We start from the raw sequence: 19,579 nt of genomic DNA, 5'->3' as shown, positions 1-19,579 counted from the left end.
TACTGCACAATAATGAGGCGGCCCAGCTTTAGGAGCGGTGGAGGTTACAGTGATGAAGCTCATGGCAGATTAGGTCCGTGTGGCTGCCAGAAAGCGCTGAGAAATAACCCCAAACATGAAAAAAGATGGTACAGATACAGAAACTAGAACAGATATTAACTCTCATTGCCCTTATTTTGAAGACCGGAAGTACAGACCGTCGCGCTGTGTGCTTTACTATCAACGTTGAAATACAGGCGCAGGCTTGACCGTTGACGCGCAGACGGTGCTGCGTTCACTGACCGACCCGACTGCGCGCTTCTGCTCCCACGTCACTGGCAGTGATGGCGGAGGCGGACGATATCGACATGATGATGAACTACCACGGCGATTTTTTAAAAAGCGACAGAAAAAGCAGCCGCTACCCATACTGTATTGTGTGGACGCCTATTCCCATTTTATCGTAAGGAGCTAACGCATGTTGCTTTCACGGTCCTACTAGCTTGGCATTGGCGCTAGCTGTTAAAGCTTAGCGCAGATTATTTTGCACGCTGCTCACAATCGGGGGAAATAAAGCACATTTTCTGTTTGCTGATGGGGAAATGTTTGCACCACGTAATACTATTATACTCTTACGCAACCTTCCCTCGGTGGTTTGTGCGTCCTGCAGGTGGGTGCTCCCCTTCATAGGTCACATGGGGATCTGCACCTCCTCCGGAGTCATCCGAGATTTCGCAGGGTCATACTTCGTGTCGGTGAGCGCTTCTTTGGAATCATTCACCGTCCAATGACATGTAATAACTCATTTTTTATTTATGGTGTCACCTGTTTGAGTCATTAAATGTTTTCTGTCTTGACTTAATCTTCAGGAGGACAACATGGGCTTTGGCAGACCAACCAAGTAAGTTTTATTATAATATATTAGCTCATGAGTTTTTTTTAGGTTCAATTAATGCACTGACTAATTATTTAAGTAATTTTGCAGGTATTGGAAACTTGATGTGGACAAAGTGTGTGGCAACGGTGCTGCCACGTGGGACAAAGCGGTGCATGATGCGTCTGAGGAGTACAAATGCAGACCGGTAAGCTCTGTCTGGGGGTTTCATGTGCATATGTGCATCATATGGTACTAACAGTGTGTTGTGTTGAAGCACAACCTGTGCTTTGATAACTGCCATTCCCACGTCGCCATGGCCCTCAACCTGATGCGCTACAACAACAGCACGTCTTGGAACATGGTCAACCTGTGTGTGATGTCTCTCCTCCATGGGAAACACGTGAGGTGAGTGCGTTGCCTGCAGTCTGACACTCGTTCTGGTTGTGTACTAGAACACCTGCTGCCAAGTCATCACCTGGTCAGCGTCTGATCTTCTATCATCGGAAAATACGAGTTGGGAAATTCACAGATTCCAGTTCAGTGTTTCGCCATTTCAAATAACGTGCTCTGTTCAGTCTCCGTCTTAGGTAAACCCAATGAAAACACAATAAAAGTTGATCTTTTGTAGTTGTATTGGCAAACACCACCCACCAGTAATAATCTGTATACCCACTTGTTACAGTAGAACTGGGTCCATTGGATCTCGCCTCCTCTAAAGCTGTACTGGTGTTCACAATCGGGTAATTAAACAGTTTCTTCCTTGGCTTTTGCAGTAATACAAACAAAAGCCTCCTTCCGGCTTTGTTTTTGGCAGCTTTCCTTATTCCCACATGTTATTGTTCAACCAAGTGCCGTACGTATCTTAGCATGACTCACTGTAGTGGTTTATCAAAACACAATAAATTCCAAGTGGGGACATTCAGACAGACTCTGCTATAAATCCTCAGCTTCTTCATATTGTAATAACAGTGCTATCTTTGTTAACGTTCCTCTTTTATCTATGTTCTTGTTTTATTGCATTAATCATCTTTATGAATCCCATACCTCATCAATTACAGTCTCTCTACCACTTAATGTCCAGAAATCCCTTTTCTTGTTTTGATCAGTCTGGCAATAATGAGAAAAACAATATGAAAAACTCAAAAAAGATGTGATATTCTTTTGGATTCGATTCATTCCCACGAAGATAACTTCACTGATTGTCCTGGAGAAGTGTAGAAAGAAGAGCTGCTCCAAATTGAACATGTGAGAACAGTTGAGAATTTGAATGGGATGAGTTGCAGCAATTTAATAATGCTTCAATAATGCTTTACCAGGATCAAATTCCTTTTTGTCATCAAACACCCAAATTAAAGCTTTTCTGCCAAATATAAAATGAACCATAAATATATTGCCCCAAATCCCAAATTAGTTTCAGAGCCCTGTACAGTCCCTACAACTATAGTGTGGCATTCACAGGTTTACAAATCTCAGAAAAAGGGAGCAGGGAGGGATAAAGGAGCCGGAGCAGGTGTAGCACTAGGTGCAATTGAAGAGAAGACAGAAGTGGTAATAGCAGTATTACAGGTTAGCACCAGGGAGAAATGTGGCCGCTAACAAGGCCTGTCTTGATTCGCTCTGCTGCCGGATGCTTCGTGAGGAGACATATGGCTCCGAGAAGGCCCCTCATTACTCTCCGCTGACCCACATAGAGAATGCTGGCGTCACACTTTGTGCTGCCCGCGCGCACACACCAGCGCAGCGCGGGGGTCGTCCGCGCAGACGGGGAGTCGTGTAATTCATCACCGGCGGCACCGCTCCCCTCTGTGCCGGCGCCAGAGGTCACCTCTCTGCCGGGTCCCCCCGCGCGGGGCCGGAGGGGGAGGACAGAGGGACGCCGGCCACGGGGAGAGACGCACGCGCGTCCTTGTGCGCGTACGCAAAGCTGTCCAGGTGTTGACAACCGCCGTAACGCACTGTGCCTCCTGTGTCCTCCAGCTGGGCTGCGTTTCTGAAGACTTGGCTCCCCTTCCTCATGCTCTGCGGGGTCCTCGCCACCTTCATCCTGACGTTCAACCTCCAGTAACGCAGCCGTCAGTTCAGTGGATGAGTCACTGGCTTCACACGGCGTCACTGTCAAATGCATAGTTCTGGTCTTTGAGGCGGACGCTTTAAAGTAAACCAAGGTTTTTGTGGGTAGTTCCTTTACATTTTCTAATTATGTATTTTAATTATTTATTTATTTATTTATGTCGTTGTTCAGTCTAAATAGAATATTGTGTTTTGATTACCTTATCACTGACAATATCAAGGATGATTAAACTGCAGTAGAACAATGTCACTGAGCTCCTGTATTTTAATAACTGACTGGCACATGTCAGTGATATATTGCTATGATATCTTAATACTAAAAGTATTCATCAGTCATTTAAGAGACATGAGCCACTACCCAGAATAGTGTGATTCATGAGCAAAGTGTGACAAATTGTTATATTGTCCGATTAGAATGCACCAGTTGTGTTTATTTAAACACTTTGCTTTTCTCCAGACATAAACTAACTAAAAGCTTCCATACGCGTGTCCTCATGCTGGATTCCTGCTGTAACAGGATAATTATGAGCAAAATTATAATCACATTTTGCCGTAACTCCGTGAATAAATATTATCTATCGAGCTATAGTGTGTATGTAATATCACATAACTGTGGGCCTGCTGTGTACAAAGCTTCTCCCTTGGCAGACGGTGTAGGTCACAGGCTGTGGATGCCCTAATTGTCCTCTGTGCCTTTAAGGGAGCCACATACCTTTTTCATCCAGCAGCTTCTGCCTGATATGAACTGCCATCATTTCACGGGAACCTTTATTCCCAGAGTGGAGCAGATAAGGAGGGACTGATGCTGAAGCCACCTCTGCAGTATTCAACATAAGTTTAGGATATTAGTTGCAATTTAATTAATACTAATTTTAATACACAGACTCTGGTTTTTGCTTTTCTGTAGTCTTATTCGTGTTCTGTGTTAATAGCTTTTAATCCCTCTTTTTACTTGGCTTTAGTTTAGAGATGTGTGTTTTGGCTGTCCGTGTGTTTTTGGGGATTCTGCTGTGCTCGCCGTACCGGTGCTTGGATTGTCCGTTTGGCTGCGAGTGCTTTGCCGTCACTCGCATAATAAAATGTGTTTCTAAGGACCTGCACGCGGTGCCGCCAAGTATTCCAGGATACACAAGGACTGTCATCGTCACAGGGAATAGCATACATCAGATTGCACCTGACTCGTTTACAGAGCTGGAGAATGTCACCAACATCATTTTAAGCAATAATAGGTGAGAATGTTAGTGTTTGTATTTGCTGTATCAGGTGATATTGAAATAACATTGCTGAGGTGTGTCTAATAAAGTCTGTTTCTGTGAACATGTTGTCATTGATTAACTGTCTATGAAATGTTTAAGGACGGCTGATAAGTGTGAGTTCTTCGCAGGATTACAGAGATGGCGTCCCACAGCTTCTCCGCCCTCATCAACCTGCGCTTTCTGGACCTTAGTGGGAACCAGCTGGCTCTCATCCACCCAGAGGCTCTCAGCATACCTGGCAGTCCCCTGCAGGAGCTCAACCTCAGCTGCTCCCTCTACAACTTCACCGCTCTGACGGACCTGACCACGGCGCTGCGCTGGGGCGGCCTCGGCGGGCTCCTGCGCCTCGACCTGTCCGGGAACCACCTGGCGCTGCTGCCCCCGGGGATGTTCGCCCACCTCCCCAGTCTGCAGCAGCTCCTCCTCACCAACAACTCTCTGGTGGCCGTGTACAGCGGGACCTTCTCGGGGTTGAACCGTCTGGAGATGCTGGGCCTGACGCACAACGCCTTCAGGACATTCAGGGCTGATGCCCTGCAGGAGCTGGACAGGCTTGGGAACACCCGCATCCTTCTGGGTAATAACCCCTACACCTGCTCCTGTGAGGTCCGTGCCTTCGTAACTTGGCTGAATGAATCGAGGGCTCAGGTCGACGTGGACGCGGTGAGATGTGCCTCGCCCAAATTGCTGATCAACGCTCAGCTGCGAGGGCTCGGCACCCGGGCCATCGGCTGCGACGCCGCAGCAGAGGTGCCGGACCTCGGCCTGCAGACGTCCTACGTGTTCCTGGGGCTGGTGCTGGGCTTCGTGGGCATGGTCTTCCTCTTTGTGCTCTACCTGAACCGCAAGGGAATGAAGAAATGGATCATTGAAATGAGAGACGCGTGCCGGGACGTCCTGGAGGGGTATCACTACAGATACGAGATCGACTCGGACCCGCGCCTGGGGCACATCTCGGCAGGTAACGCGAGGGCGCAAGGACAGATGGGTTTAACGCGGCCACTGCCGAAGGACGCGCGCGGCGTCCAGGTGCCCGCAGACACACAGGTCAAACAGCTGACGGCCTCCTCCCCTGGGAATTTATGCTAAGAAAATAAAAGTAGTTATGATAGAGTAGGTACTGTAACAGGATTTGAGCTCCCTGTACATAAACACTTCTAACTTTTAATAACTTTTGAAGTGCCTTTGTCTTTTCAAGGCACCAAAAGAGCATTTCTGTAAATATCCTGTCTTTACTTGTGATTTTTTATCAGATTTAAAATGCATGGGCTGTATTAAAAGGAAAAAGACAGAACTCATCTTTAACCCTCTTTAATATTATTGTGGTATTTGATAATACATGAGCATTAATGGCAGCTGAGTGACATGGACAGTGTTTGTTGACTTAATAAGCTGTAAGTGATGGACACTTAGGAAATCTTAGAATAGCTTTTACATTGTTTGCTACAGCACAACATCAAATCCTCAACTTGAATCCATCATGTACTACTTATTGTGCACATTCTCTATTATACTCTCATAATCATGACGCGACACTTGTATTTACGTGACTTGCAACTAAAATAAATTTTGATGTATTTGACTTTCTTGAGCTGCTATTTCATTGTGACTTCGGCTGCGCAGACTCGGATCTTCCTCCAGGTGAAGTGGCCCCACTAGTTCCCGTCAAACAATGTGTGATTTAGTGCATCTGTACGGAGTAAAAATAGGGCAGAATGAAATATATTGTTTGGAAACACACCTGCTGGCGCTGCAGCTGCGCACCTCTGTACCTGTCCTACCTATATTTTATGTGTGCGCCTGCAGCGTCGCTGTGTTCATACATTTAGGTGCAACTACTATAGGTTCTTATGATGCGCCACTTAGTAATGAATTGCATCTGTGTATTAATTTAAACCTTTATTTCCTTTCCACTGTCTCTCACGGTTTTTTTTTCCACCCTCCTCCCTTTTCTGGCCTCACATCCGCCACGCGTGACGTCACGGCTCACCTGTGGGTGGGAGCGTGATCTGGGATTAGTTGTAGCCGCAGGTAATAGCCAAACATTGCGAGGCTCGGGAGGGCGAGAGACGGTGGCTTTCCAGCGGCGGACGACGCGAACGAGCTGGCGCGGTGCTGCTCGGTCGAGGCGCCTGGGTTCGGGTCGGCTGGAGCCCGTTCCTGCTCGAACGCAGAGCAACTGGGAGAAACCCGTGGGCGGCGGAACGCGTCTTTTCTTGCCCGCTTTGAAGCGCCTGGAGATCAGCGTTGTCTCAGTGAGACTTCCGCGGTTCTCGCGCCAGACGAGGTGTCTTGGATTTTGTAAAAGAACAAAAAAGCGACCGCAGCCGTTTCTTCTTATGCTGTAAGTGTGTGTTTGGTTCGTAAAGTTGAATCCACGCTTTCTTTGAACCGTTTCCTCCTGAACCGAGTTTTGCGCACGACGAAATGGGCCAAACTATTATTACGGCAACAATCAATGCACTAAGATTTATTTGCAAATTAGGGGAGGGACCTTAACTAGAAGCCTAACGTCTTAAACGCGGGTTGTGTGGAAGACCTGTAGTGCGTTTAATGCTCCAACCCTGTGTGGCATTATTATTATTATTATTATTATTATTATTATTATTATTATTATTATTATTATTATTATCATCATCATCTCCCTCACCAGGTCCCAGGCTCTTTGAGCCATGCCTGGCCACAGCACAGGGGCTCCCCAGGCGCCTCGCCACCACCGGGCCGAGCCCTCCAGACCCGGAGCAAAGAACTACAGGCAGAGTCGGACTTTATCCAAAGAGAGCTCGGCCAGTCAGGACTCCTACAAGGACCCCCATGGGGAACACGGTGCTGTGCACCACGCCGATCACCCCCGGTATTCAGACAAGCACGGTCACAACCGCAGCCACCCGCGGAATGGCACCGGAAGGGGCTCCGAGACCATCGGGTTCATCCCTGGCTCGGCCGACCGCGCGCCCAATAACCGGCAAACCTGCGGCTCCTGCGCCTCCGTGGGCTGGAGCAGCTGCAAGGCTCTCATCTGCTGCGTGCTGACGTGTGGATTCTACGGCAGCCGGGAGCCCTGCCTGCCCGTGAACGAGAGCTCCACCGACCACCACCCCCCCAAAGGCCCCGGCGACCCCCGCCCCGCCAACGGCATGGCCATCACCAACCCCACCTGCGACGTCGCCGTGGAGACCGGCAAGTCGCACAAGGTCTCCAAGCTGCCCCCGAGCGACAGCTTCCGCTACCCCGACGTGCGCATCGCCGGTCAGACCGTGCGGTATCCGCCCGCCGCGCCCAAGCGGAGCCGCGCGCCCGGCAAGGGGGAGGCGCAGCGGCCGGTCAGCAACACCAGCCTGCTGTCCCGCGAGGACTATGACCTGGACGACCTGAGCGACACGGGCACCGACATCGACTCGCTCATCACCAAGAAGCTGCTGGAGCTCTACGCCCTGCACCAGATCGACCAGCTGGCCAAGTGCACGTCCGACTCGTCCTTCTCGCGCAAGACCAACGAGATCAGCGAGCTCATCTACAGCATCGCCCACGACTACAACCTGGAGGAGCAGGAGGCCGAGTGCAAGCTGGTGCACGGGGTGATCCGCATCAGCACGCGCAAGGGCAAGAGGAAAGAGAGGGGCCTCCCGTCGGGGGGGCAGCGGCCCAACGGGAGGAGCAACGGGATGCCGCCGGACAGCGGCAACGAGACCATGAGCAACACCTTCATCAGCGCCGACTGTAAGCACCTCGCGTAGACGCGCCGTTCGTGAGCATGACACGCCACTGCAGGGCATCGCCTGGCTGCGGTCACGTGACCCGCGCTGCCCCACTGACTCAGCGTTTGCTGGAAGCGCGTTGGTTTGCCCCCGTAGTCTCGCGGCGTCCTGCACCAGCCGTTTTACAGGCAGTGACCCAATAACAACCTGCTAATCTGAGGCAAGTCGGTGCAGGAGCGCCGCGCCGTCTGAGGCCTGTTGCACAATAGCCGGGATGACCGGATTCATCCCGGAACGCACGCCTTTATGTGTTTATGTCTGCCGCCGCCGCCGCTCGGCCTCACTCACTGTGTGTTTCTGCCGCAGTTCCCGAGGTGAAAGTGTCGGAGCAGACGCCCTCCGACGAGCTGGCGAGGAAGATGAGACACTACAGCGGCAGAAGTGAGTACCTGCCCGAATGTGACCCTTTGACCCCACAGACCACATTGCAGAAGTAAAGGGGGGGGGAATCTGTCGTACGTGTTGTCTGCCCTCCTTGTATGCTGCAGGAGAAAACGCTGAGTCATAGAGCCATGGAGTCATGTTCGCAAATATATGTGAACGCGCCGAGCGGGGGTGGGTCCAAACCGGATCTAGAGCAGGTGTGGTCATCAGAACCACACCACGTACCCCCCACCCCCACCCCGGTGCCGTCGAGCTGCATGTTTTATTCATGGCGGTCATGGAGGTGTAATTACCAGGCCGCTGCAGGCGCTTTCTCGCCTCTTCCCCGGCGGCATGCCATTCTTCAAGCAGCTCAACACCTGCATTCCTGCCCTTTCCTCTGCACCCCCCCCCCCCCCCCCCCCCCCCCCCCCCCCCCCCCCTTCTACCTTACACCCACCCATCGATCCCCCCACCGCGCCTCAGCGGTTATGCTGTTATGCTACACCACCTGTCAGCGTCACAATAAATAAATGTCACCTACTGTAATGTCCCCCGGTTCCTTATGTCATTTTAGCAAACGTCTTGGATTACAGATGCGTTGCCACAGCAGCCTCTTTTTTTTTTTTTTTTTTTTTGTTTCCGTGAAGGGGCCTTTTCCAAGAAGCCGGTGTCTTATTACACATCTTTGAATGTGGCTCCGCCGCATTGTGCGTCCACAACTTTCACATCGTGTCCCCGGTTAAACCTTTCACGGCTCTGCCTTTGTTCGTGAACTATAACATCATCTCTCCTGGCTTTTCCCACCACTAATAGCTGTTTCTTAATTACAGCGTACTCGTCCAGCACCAACACGGCCTACTCCCACCACCACGACACAGAAACGGACTCGTCGGGGGCCCCCCTGCTCCTCTGATGGGAGCCCAGAGACGGGCCCCAGCCACTGATACGGACACTGATATATGTTTCATCCCCCTGACCTCCAGGCTGTTACAGAGAGGAGCACCTTTGGATGATTGCACCTCTTTAGTCCCAATGTTTGTGTCATAAAAAGCCATGGACGAGTATCTGTACAGAAATGACCCATTGAGCAAACTCTTTTTTTTATATATGCAATGCAAGTTTTAATGTATTAATGTGTCCTGTGTAAAGTTGTTTCCAGCGACACGTGTTTCCGTAACCGTCCTTCCTCTGTGGATTCCCTTCACATATGTGCCTATGAATTCCTGCCTTTAGACTTCTTACAGGCATGTTTTGACCTGAAAACTTTATTGTTCAGCCATTTTTCCACGCGCATATCTCTGCCGATGTTACTTACTGGCTTGTTCAGCCACCGCAATCACGTTTTTTGCCCCGCAGATAAGCTGTCTTTTTAACAAAATAAAAACTTTTAGTTTATGCCTTCTTATACGCGTATTCAATGAGGAAATGTGTATATTTATATACGTTTCACAACAGGAGCTTTGTGTAAACCAACTACAGTAAACTCTTATTATTTGCTCTAATTGTTCTATTGTTCTGTTAAAGCCAGAAACGTTTCCTTCTGCACAAATTCTCTGGCTCTTTAACCTATTTGTCCTCTTTTGTTTGTCGAGCTCCTCTGCCCGAGGTCACTGTGTTGCAGCAGGCAGGCTTTTTCTGCCCTCAGCATGAGAAGAAACTCGTTTGGCTGGTTCTGGCAAAAAGGAAATAAAATCCTGGGGTTTGTCTTTGCCTTTTTAATGCAGGGAAAAGAAGGCGTGCGGAGGATCGGCCGCATTTCACAAACGTATCCCGAAGACCTGCTTCGGCTCACGTTAGACTCGGTACCGGGAATGTGTGTTTAGGAGTTTGTGTTTGCTGTCAGAGGGAAGCCGTCAGACGACTGATCTGTCGCTGAGGCTGCCAGCAAAAAAAAAATGTGTGTGTGTGTGTGTGTGTGTTCAGTGCTTGCTTTAAAAACAGTTGTCTTGTTTATGTAGGTTCAGCTGCGTTCTGGAAAGGCCTGTTTTCATTTGTACAGAAGAGAGAGAGACAGTCAAACAAATGCATTGGTCTGTGTTGAGTGCAGGGTTTGTGTGAACTGCAGCTTGTCTGGTTTCTGCGGAGCCGAGTGTTCGACAATGAAGACTCACCTCGCTTTTTGTGTTGATGTGCGCTTGCCCTGCGTTACCCCGTTTCCTCCGGCTCTCTGTGCCCATCGGCGTATTCCTGTTCTACCTGTATGAGGTGTTTTGTGAAGACTCACTCTTTCACAACTAACAGGCGAGGATGATTCAGGAGGTTCTGATTCAAACGCTGGCTGCAGGCTGTTCGCTTCTTTCATTAGCTTTTAGCTGTGTCGTTTAGCACAGCAACATTTAGGACCGTCTTCTCATCGCATTTCATGGAGTGGTTTGAATATTGATCAGCTGATTAGTTGCTTCTCAGCAAAACAGTTTTATTTTCTGAAACAATTGGCAGCCAGCTCACTTTTACCAACAAAAGCACATTAGTGGACGCAGTGGCAGGTGTTCTCCATCCATCTGTTTTTGCACATTGTGTTTTGGAAATGCAGAATTTGAAAACATCTTGAAGAAACCCAGTGAAACGAAGGGGAAGCCTCTGATCAGTATCTTGTTTATGACGTCATTAAACGTTGCAATCGGGTGTTACACATTACTGCGCGTGAATTCTATTATTATTAAAACATGATGTTGTTTGACAACATGTCAAGAAACTGCCGCATCACGTTTAATTTAGCATTTAAATATTCTATATTAGAGATGGGACGTTTCCTTTGCATATATTTGACTAAACCGCTTTTCCACATTTGTTTTCCACAAGAGGGAGACAAAGTACGTGTTTTACTGCTGTCTAAAAAATGTCTAAAAAATGCTGCTGAGGTACATGTGTTTATCCGTTGGCTCTAATGCTTCAATGACAAATGAAAGAAAACAAATCAAAAAACGATTACGGTTTTATCACACGATAATGGTTCCTCCCAGACATTTGGAAACAAGGCTTGTTCCTAAAACCCGGTGTCTTGACCACAATTTCGCAACCTTGAGCAATACTTGGCTGCACAATGTTAAGAATGACCCATCTTTCAAACGAACTGGGGTGAGGCCGCTGAGAACACTGGGTCATTATCACGTGCACGCACGTGACTAAAATCAAGTAACTGACACAAAGTGGCGAATGAGGAAAAAGCGTCAGGCTCATTCATGTAAAAAAATATATTTATTTAAAGTTTTCTGTAAACACAGACCAAACCTATTTACAACATTGAATACAAACAGATATGATCTTGGATCCGGGCCCATGTGGTACATTAGTTTTTAGTTAGCATCAGTGGCGTTGGTTGTGACGCACTTAAAAACATCCCCCCAGCACATCTGCACGAGGAGCACCCCCCTCATCTGCAGAAGAGCATGTCGACCAGCAGCTCCAGCAGGTCCGCCTGGCCGATCACGGGCCGGAAGAAGAGTTCGGTGAGCAGGCTGGGCGTGACGCTCCGCAGCGTGGAGGCCGTGAGGAGGATGCGGGCGAAGCGCTCGTGGTCCCCCGGGTGAAGGAGCCGCACCACGTGGCTGAGGGCGTGCTGCGCCTCGTGCTGCAAGCCTTCGACGAAGAGAGCGGCCCTTAAATGCGGGACGTCTATGAAGCGAAAACACGCGTTAAATACGTTAGTTTAATGCTGGATTCGAGTCTGGAAATTCGCAGGATGCAGAAATCCAATTAATTACCAAAAGTCCATACCTGGATTGAATATCGTGGTCCCTTTCAGGTATGCATATTCTTTTGGACTTAAATCCAAGCTCCAGAACTTTTTGAGGCACCGCACGAGTTTGCCGACACCCGCCATCGTGGGCTCCTCGCGCTCCACGTCACGGCGCTCCTGGCGGTTCAGGAGGATCTTCTTCAGCATGCTGTCAGCAGGGACGTCCATCACCTCGAAGCTCACGCGCTCCTGGGCCAGGCCCAGGATGAAGAGCGGCGCCCAGCAGCTCGTGAGGAGCGAGAACTGGTCGTTTACTGGCAGCTGGTTGAACGCGGGCAGGCTCCTCATGAAGTGGATCGTCTTGACCAGAACCGCCGACGCCTCCTTGCAGATCTCAGCCGGTCTCTTCAGACACACCGTCCGCCGACGCTCGCAGCTGCATCTGTGCGGTTCTGAGCTGCAGTCGACCTGGTTTCGGCTCGGTTTGCTGTTATCCATTCGGCTGAGGATGTTGTAAAGGATTGGGTTCGACAGCCGGTTGCTGTCGGCCAAACAGTCGCACCTGTTATCCATTTTATAGGTGCGTGCAGACCAGCGTCGTCTTCCTGTATGATGGACTTGCGAGAAATGCGGCTATTACCTCAGGCGTCCTTTATTTATAAGACCGAGCAACCCTGCCTACTGGACCTTGACTTGTCAATACACTCTGTGCAAAACAACTGCGTTCTCTGCCAGGTACCGATGGGACAACCCTGGGAAACTGATAAGCTTTTCTCTCAATGAAAAGGAGCTGGAGGAGTAACACCTGAGGAGGGTTGGGCCTTATCTTGTGGCTGGTGTCATTAACCCAGGCGGTACCAAGCTACCAAGGACTGTAGAGGTAATCAGTCCACGCAGTGTCCCTGCACACTGCTCACGTCTGGTGAGCTGGAAATAGGCCAGAGCAGAGACGGGTCATTGACCCACCAGTTGGGTCATCATGGTGCACGTCATTTTTCCTTTATTTGTTCAAATGTGTCTCTAATAGACGTCACGTGGCATTTATTCTAAAGCCTGCATCCATGCAAACAATGGGGAACCCAACAAAGCCTCTGCTTTACACCCAGAGAACCTAGAAGAACAGTCCACAAACACGGCTGCTCGCTGGTGCATACACTGTTACCTCCAGTAACACTTTGTATGTACAGTATATATGTTTGTTAATTGACAGAGCTGGGGTTGGCTGAACATAAAAATGATTCGATTTTAAGGAATGTACTGTAAATCACAGTGACCTTGACCTGTGACCACAAATATCTAATCAGATTGTTTTGAAATACAGAATCTGGTCAAATTGCCATAATGTTTTGATAGATGTCAGACACAAGAGACGACTGTGTGAAACCTAATGATCCAGTTGTTTGCATATAATGACCAGACAAATATGAAAATAAGAATTCAAATCAAATCAAATCGAATTATATAGAACTGTAATTATAACCGTGGCATCTGTTATTATGACAAAACTTTTGAACCTACAATGCTTTTGGCCAGTACAAAGCAATACAAATAAAATTACTGTTATAATAATCATTCAAATCCATCATGTAAAAACGTTCTTGTCTACCCAGAAGCCAAACATGTGCTGCTTATGGTGCTAATGCAAAGGTCACAGTTGGGCTTCTCTGGGAAACCTGAGGCTGTGACTCTATTTATGAGACATAACTGTGGTCTTACACTGATCTTTATTGTTCCCAATCTTTCATTCCTTTTCCTAAACGGTTAAAGATCCAAATGTCCTGCAGCTGAACTTTGTCAGCTTGTCCTAAATATCGAATAAAACACATGCAAATTTCGGTACGAACAGTTTAAAGCACTCCATGAAGTGGATGGATGTTTTCTTTCTGGAAAACAGAGACAATAAGTGGGAGTTTGTCTGCAGCAGGTGGTGCAACCGTCCCTTGGCCATTGAACTGAGTTTACCCTAATCCATTATCCTCCCCGTGCCTGGCACAGAGGTTCGACGCTGATAAGCAAATGGCTTTATTATTGCCACAAATAAACAACCTGTACATTAAATGGGACATTGCAGCATAAGTCTGTCACACTGTTAGCATAAAGGCCACACAATATATGATACTGTTTTTATGACACACCTTTAGCTTTGATGGGACACCTGCTGCAGAAGCAGAGGCACCGGAGACCATCACAGAACAAAGGCTTCAGGTCTGAACCACAGTGAAGAGGAATCAAGGTCAGGCTATAAAGTAAATGATGGCAATAAAGCGATTACACACCAGACACAACTGTCAGCGCCAGTCACCAGGTATTTACTTTAGCACCGTCATTGTCTGTGCTCATCTTTTCACAAACTCCTCCAGAAGCGCTTTTAAAAGCCTCCTCGTCTTTGTTGGGTTGGTCTCCAACATTATTAATAAGGTTCTTGGCATTCTTATATTAACTAAATAACAACATGTCACAGCTTTTGACGCACAATGACAGCTTCATTCCACACTTACATTACTGAACTCTCATGCAAACAGTGTTCTGTGTCCAACACCATCACTTGACCCCGTCACTCACTCATGTACACGTTCATAAGTATTAGGTCTTATACAAAGCACTGCCATCAATGTGCGCTGTTATGTGACATATGTCCACTGCACTGACATGTAAAATGCTTACCATTGCGTTTAGATGCTGAACTGCATGTGGTTGCCCTGTACATGCATTTTTATGCCTATACAGTAATGCGATGTCCTGTAGTACCCTCAGCAGCACTTGGATCCATGACGTATGCTGACAGTTGTAAATGCTTGTGATAAGGCCTGTGTTTATAGAGGTTAGGAGAAGGCAGAGACGGGCACGGAGGACAGACGCTTATCTCCAGCAGGATAATAAAAAACAATGTCCTTCACTCAATTAGTGAAACAACGGCTGTAATGCGAAATGAAGGAAGTTAAACAGTCCAGGTCTGATGAATCATGATGTAATGGCTGTCTGTACAATGACTGGTGACTATTTTATAATTGTCGATTTAATTATTTCCGGATACATGCAGTCTGGATTATAATAGCTAACTATGCATTTGTAACTTTAGGACAATCAATGTATTTAGTGAAGCACAGTTTGGTTCTTTTATAATGCTTTTTTCTGAATATTGACATTTGTTTGTCCCCTGAGTTTAGTTTTCCAGGTCACTGCACTCGCTGTACTAGCATTCTGTATGCATGGTGGACAGCGTATCTGAAACATGGCAGTTAACCTTGACCCACTGCTAATACACCAGGGGTTTATTTGCCTGGTTCCATTTTCACAAGGCTATTCACTCTGAGGTGAGTTACCCTCAAGCTGTCAGGTCATTCGATTCCTTATAAAAATCATTTGTTTCTTTCAATTCAATTCATGTTTTTTTAGTGTAGAGTTCCTCACCATGCAAAAGACAATAGCACATCTCAAACAGCCCGGCACCAGAATGATGCACAGGCGCTGTCAAACAATACAATTATGACAGTTTTCTGACCATTTGTAATCATTTTTCAATTTTTTCAATTGCTAACAAAAATGTAAATACATTTTTTACCCCTTATTTCATTTTGCGTCATTTAATGCCTCTGAGAACTAGCAAACATAAGCACTTAATGTACACATAAATCTTCTGTTAAAATATACAGTAAGGCGTAAACTAGAATATATCAGGGTTTTTCATTGCAAGCTCGAATTGCTTTATATTTTTTTACATGCTGGAACTTGCTATGAAGTTGATTATGAAGTAGTACGATCTCAAAGTTAATCCTTGATTAAATTAAATGTTTATTATTTCCAAATAATAACATATTGAAGAGATTGGGTTCTTTCTATACAGTACAAAGCTCTTGTCTTGTGTTGAGAGAGATTATTTATATGGTTTGACGTCTTTCATTCAATGGAAAAAAGTTTGTGAAAATAATTTGTATTCCTCAGTTTCTGGTTTTTAAATGTACTTCTTACTATTTTATTTTTCTGCTTGTGAGAATCACTGCCTGCAGCTACTCGGCAGACTGCAACATCAGATTACACATTTCTGTTTTATGAGTATTGTAGGAACACTAATCACTAATTTTAAACCTGTGTAGTCATGCGTGCAGTACGTTCACACGCCAGCTTGGTAATAAAAAATATGTGGAAAATGTATAATATTGTGTATAGTGTTGTTGAGAAGTGGTGTCCAGACACCAGGGTCTAGCTTTACTGCCTATTACTATCAGAACGCAACGATAAAAGCTAAGGTGAAGGCCAGAGGACGGATTAGCCTTAAGGTTAATGAACTCTGACGTGGCACATTTCTTGATTATCTATCTAAAAAGGATAAAAGTCTGGAGAAATGTGCCATATTTAGATATTGTATAAAGTTAAAAGGTTCCATTTTACTGAATGTAAATCTAAACATGAAGCCAGAATGTTGGTTACATGTTTAAGCTGCTGATTTGTACGTTCAGTTGTCTAAGGTAGGATCTGAATATAATCATGATCTATACTTATAGGTAATTTACATACATTCTATTCTATTATATACATTCTATACATTCTTCTTCTATATCTTAAATCTATATTTTGCATACTCACTGTTTTATAACGCTAATATACACAAACCCCAACCTCACCCTAAGAACCTGAAACCTAAAAACCTCTATATGTTGTATGAATTCGTTTTCATTGAGTACAAGCTAAATTTGTATGATTGTATGATTGGAGTCTGTAATCTGACTTTTGTTTCTTTGCTTTTTCCTTGTGTGTTTGCTTATTGTGTAAAAAGCATTGGTGACCCGTTACTAAATATTCTAAAAGTGACTTACTAGTTTCTATATTCATCATTCTTGTCTGTTGAAAATACATAAAATACATTTACTGATTAATAAATCGTAAATTATGTATAAATGTTTGAAATACATTTGCAAAATAAAACATTATTTATATTTATAAGTAAAACAAATTATTAATTTGTAGAGGATAATAACGTCTCAGGATGCGGATGTGACGTCATTATGGAATGCCTCCGTTCTAGTGACGTATGTTACCCAGGGAGCAAAACAATCATGGCGGAGTCCGAGGCTGAATTGTCTGTGTATTTTGCTGTTAGCAACATTCCCGTAACCTTTCGCTCGGCGGACCTGAGGAATTACTTCAGTCAGTTCGTAGAGAGCGGCGGCTTTCGCTGTTTTCACTACCGCCATCGACCCGAGGTCCTGCGAGAGTCCGAGGGGCTCGAAAACGCAGCGTGTGGCGGAACCGGAGAAGGGCCGTCCAAGTCCGCGGAGACCGGGCAGGAACGGACACGAGGCTCCGAGCAGAAGCAGCCGGCGAAGTCGTGCTGCTGCGTCGTCTCGGTTCCGAATAAACACGCCGACAGGTTCGTCAGGATGTACGCGGGGAACCACTGGATTGACTCGAAGGGAAGCTGGCTGTCCAGACGCTGTGTTATCAAAAGAATCAAGGTTTCGCTTGTTGAAGGTTAGTGGGACTCATCGTGTCTTGACTTCTTCATGTAGTGTAGTTATCACGTCACAAACGAGGTGAGAGTCATTGTGTCAGACTGGCGTTTATCCTGGTTACTTTAGTATGTGTTCTTTGATATGTGATCATTATTTTTCTCTTCCCACTTCTTCCAGATGTTGAATCGTTCCCCTATAAAACAAAGTCTGAACAGCGGCACCGCGTTTCCTTACGAGAGCGTTTTACGGAAGCTGACCTCAAGAGCTTATCTGAGCTCAATCCACCTGCCCTGATGCAGAACGGGAACGTGGGAACGCCAGTCAAGGTGTTCCTGCAGCTGATTCAGTCCTGTCGCCTGCCTCCTCGCCTCATCCGGAAGCTGGGCCTCACTTTCCCCAAGACCAGCTCCAACCGCCGTTACGGCAACGTACCTTTTCAGTATCACAACACTTGCACACTTCCAGCCACAGAGGAGACTGTGTTAACAGCGAATGGGCACGAAATATCAGGACCTGGTTCTGTGGCTGCTCCACTCTCTGGATCGAAGCTAATGGCTGATTGCACTGAAACATATGAGACTGATGAGACGGATGAGCCGAAGGATGAGGAGGATGTCCAGTCAAATGCAGATGATGTGGGTGTAATATTAACTCTTACCTGTTTGTGTCAGTGGCACATGTAATTCATATGTGCATTGTTATCATCCTGTCACTGTTTTTTCCTCGCGGGTGCTCGTAGGATGATGACTGGTGTGAGGAGTGGGAGCGTCACGAGGCTTTACATGAGGACGTAACGAGCCAGGAGCGAAGCAAAGAGCGGCTGTTTGAGGAGGAGATTGAGCTGAAGTGGGAGAAAGGAGGTTCTGGCCTGGTGTTCTACACCGACGCGCAGTACTGGCAAGAAGAAGAAGGAGGTATGCAACAAAACATACAAATGAAGGCTGCACCTCATTATGTTGTAATTATAGTGGTGTATACTGTGAATATGGCTGCCTAAACAGACAATGGCTGGTCAGGTTTACACTCTTACATATTGTTGTATAATAATTTAGTCCTATCTGTATGATAATAATCAGTGCATTTATCTCTCATTCTGCATTTCTTTCAGATTTTGACGAACAGACAGCAGATGACTGGGATGTTGACATGAGTGTTTACTATGACAAAGGTATGTCAGTTTGTTAAGCGTTTCCAGTAAAAAGAACCAAACAGTGAAGTTGGGTTAGATTTCCTTTAATTTTGTTTTTTCTACAGATGGAGGTGATATGGATGCTCGTGACTATGTTCGCATGCGCTATGAAAAAAGGTTAAGGGAGGGACTGGAAGATCGATCTGGACAAACACAAAAGATTGGCAGCTTTGAGAGGTTTACTAAGGTAAGAGGTGGCCACTGTTATGCTATCTCTGTATTGTAGCCTATCTTTAAATAAAGTGTAATCTTTGTGTATTTTCTCCCATATAGGGCTTTGGCCGTCGTTTGATGGAGCAGCAGGGTTGGAAAGATGGTGAAGGGCTTGGAAACAGTCAAATTGGAATCTCTGAAGCCCTTGAGAATGAGGGCCAACATCCCAATTGCAAAAGAGGCTTTGGGTAATTTAAAAATGGAAACAATAAAAACATAATTGGCCATTTTGTTGTTTTTTCCAATAAATTATTTAATTTATTATGCTGTTTCTGTTTTGAAGGTACCATGGAGAGAAACTGCTCCTACATACTGGGAAAAAGGCCAGAAAAGACTTTCATATAACTACAGTGTTTGACAAACCCAAAGACTTAGATGGAGGTGACACATTGCTCAGACGCCAACCTAACACCAGCATGAAGTACAGAGGTTGGCAGCCAGGTGGCAGCATTGGACCACACAGATGACTTCAAAGAAATTAGTGTTTTATATAATTCACCTTGACTGGCTTTTGTATTAAAATGTTTAAATATTTTGTGCATATGCGTGTGTACGTTTTTTTTAATTGTGTCACAATCAGATTGGTAACTGTTACTCGAACGTCACACTTATTCTCCAGTGTTAGTATTTCATATTTATATGTGAGTTTATAGTCAAAATATAATTTAAAGTATACCAGTGCAAGATTTTAAAGAAAAGATAAAAGGTGAAAGTGACGGGAGGTTTAACTTAGATTCAAATA

At 46.3% G+C, this 19,579-nt stretch overlaps 5 protein-coding genes and 1 long non-coding RNA gene across 6 annotated transcripts; 4 read left to right on the top strand and 2 right to left on the bottom strand.

The window, feature by feature from the left end:
- The first annotated feature begins 225 nt into the window (after positions 1-225).
- LOC114843036 (transmembrane protein 222-like) lies at positions 226-3,173 on the top strand. Its single transcript, XM_029129228.3, has 6 exons — positions 226-442; positions 650-734; positions 849-880; positions 965-1,061; positions 1,131-1,261; positions 2,834-3,173. The coding sequence occupies exons 1-6, from the start codon at positions 324-326 to the stop codon at positions 2,919-2,921; spliced, it is 552 nt and encodes a 183-aa protein (XP_028985061.1). The 5' UTR covers positions 226-323; the 3' UTR covers positions 2,922-3,173.
- Positions 3,174-3,660: 487 nt separating this feature from the next.
- LOC114843034 (trophoblast glycoprotein-like) lies at positions 3,661-5,764 on the top strand. Its single transcript, XM_029129226.3, has 2 exons — positions 3,661-4,155; positions 4,311-5,764. The coding sequence occupies exons 1-2, from the start codon at positions 3,896-3,898 to the stop codon at positions 5,269-5,271; spliced, it is 1,221 nt and encodes a 406-aa protein (XP_028985059.1). The 5' UTR covers positions 3,661-3,895; the 3' UTR covers positions 5,272-5,764.
- LOC129603151 (uncharacterized) lies at positions 5,478-6,313 on the bottom strand. Its single transcript, XR_008692822.1, has 2 exons — positions 6,173-6,313; positions 5,478-5,872 (listed from the first exon to the last, which is right to left on the bottom strand). It is a non-coding gene; the product is annotated as an uncharacterized LOC129603151 (long non-coding RNA).
- On the top strand, positions 6,218-9,808 carry kdf1a (keratinocyte differentiation factor 1a). The gene is made up of 4 exons (XM_029129227.3): positions 6,218-6,526; positions 6,836-7,902; positions 8,247-8,321; positions 9,137-9,808. Exons 2-4 carry the CDS (start codon positions 6,855-6,857, stop codon positions 9,217-9,219), a joined length of 1,206 nt encoding a protein of 401 aa, XP_028985060.1. The 5' UTR covers positions 6,218-6,526; positions 6,836-6,854; the 3' UTR covers positions 9,220-9,808.
- A 1,671-nt stretch (positions 9,809-11,479) lies between these two features.
- nr0b2a (nuclear receptor subfamily 0, group B, member 2a) lies at positions 11,480-12,693 on the bottom strand. Its single transcript, XM_029129954.3, has 2 exons — positions 12,024-12,693; positions 11,480-11,921 (listed from the first exon to the last, which is right to left on the bottom strand). Exons 1-2 carry the CDS (start codon positions 12,556-12,558, stop codon positions 11,680-11,682), a joined length of 777 nt encoding a protein of 258 aa, XP_028985787.1. The 5' UTR covers positions 12,559-12,693; the 3' UTR covers positions 11,480-11,679.
- Positions 12,694-17,000: 4,307 nt separating this feature from the next.
- On the top strand, positions 17,001-19,378 carry gpatch3 (G patch domain containing 3). Its single transcript, XM_029129950.2, has 7 exons — positions 17,001-17,454; positions 17,613-18,070; positions 18,175-18,349; positions 18,544-18,603; positions 18,690-18,811; positions 18,898-19,025; positions 19,121-19,378. The coding sequence occupies exons 1-7, from the start codon at positions 17,040-17,042 to the stop codon at positions 19,302-19,304; spliced, it is 1,542 nt and encodes a 513-aa protein (XP_028985783.1). The 5' UTR covers positions 17,001-17,039; the 3' UTR covers positions 19,305-19,378.
- Positions 19,379-19,579: the final 201 nt, after the last annotated feature.

Source organism: Betta splendens, chromosome 16 (genome assembly GCF_900634795.4).
Source record: "Betta splendens chromosome 16, fBetSpl5.4, whole genome shotgun sequence".
Lineage (NCBI taxonomy): Eukaryota > Metazoa > Chordata > Actinopteri > Anabantiformes > Osphronemidae > Betta > Betta splendens.
This window is presented reverse-complemented; position numbering and strand designations above follow the sequence as displayed.

Excerpts from the sequence above, each read along its gene's own strand:
- LOC114843036 (XM_029129228.3), top strand. The coding sequence starts at position 324 with ATGGCGGAGGCGGACGATATCGACATGATGATGAACTACCACGGCGAT. Across the intron at positions 443-649 it reads ACGCCTATTCCCATTTTATC|GTGGGTGCTCCCCTTCATAG; the intron begins GTAAGGAGCTAA and ends TGCGTCCTGCAG. Across the intron at positions 1,062-1,130 it reads AGGAGTACAAATGCAGACCG|CACAACCTGTGCTTTGATAA; the intron begins GTAAGCTCTGTC and ends GTTGTGTTGAAG.
- LOC114843034 (XM_029129226.3), top strand. The coding sequence starts at position 3,896 with ATGTGTGTTTTGGCTGTCCGTGTGTTTTTGGGGATTCTGCTGTGCTCG. Across the intron at positions 4,156-4,310 it reads ATCATTTTAAGCAATAATAG|GATTACAGAGATGGCGTCCC; the intron begins GTGAGAATGTTA and ends AGTTCTTCGCAG.
- kdf1a (XM_029129227.3), top strand. The coding sequence starts at position 6,855 with ATGCCTGGCCACAGCACAGGGGCTCCCCAGGCGCCTCGCCACCACCGG. Across the intron at positions 7,903-8,246 it reads CACCTTCATCAGCGCCGACT|TTCCCGAGGTGAAAGTGTCG; the intron begins GTAAGCACCTCG and ends TTTCTGCCGCAG. Across the intron at positions 8,322-9,136 it reads GAGACACTACAGCGGCAGAA|CGTACTCGTCCAGCACCAAC; the intron begins GTGAGTACCTGC and ends TCTTAATTACAG.
- nr0b2a (XM_029129954.3), bottom strand. The coding sequence starts at position 12,558 with ATGGATAACAGGTGCGACTGTTTGGCCGACAGCAACCGGCTGTCGAAC. Across the intron at positions 11,922-12,023 it reads GACCACGATATTCAATCCAG|ACGTCCCGCATTTAAGGGCC; the intron begins GTATGGACTTTT and ends TTCGCTTCATAG.
- gpatch3 (XM_029129950.2), top strand. The coding sequence starts at position 17,040 with ATGGCGGAGTCCGAGGCTGAATTGTCTGTGTATTTTGCTGTTAGCAAC. Across the intron at positions 18,812-18,897 it reads GCTTTGAGAGGTTTACTAAG|GGCTTTGGCCGTCGTTTGAT; the intron begins GTAAGAGGTGGC and ends TCTCCCATATAG. Across the intron at positions 19,026-19,120 it reads AATTGCAAAAGAGGCTTTGG|GTACCATGGAGAGAAACTGC; the intron begins GTAATTTAAAAA and ends TCTGTTTTGAAG.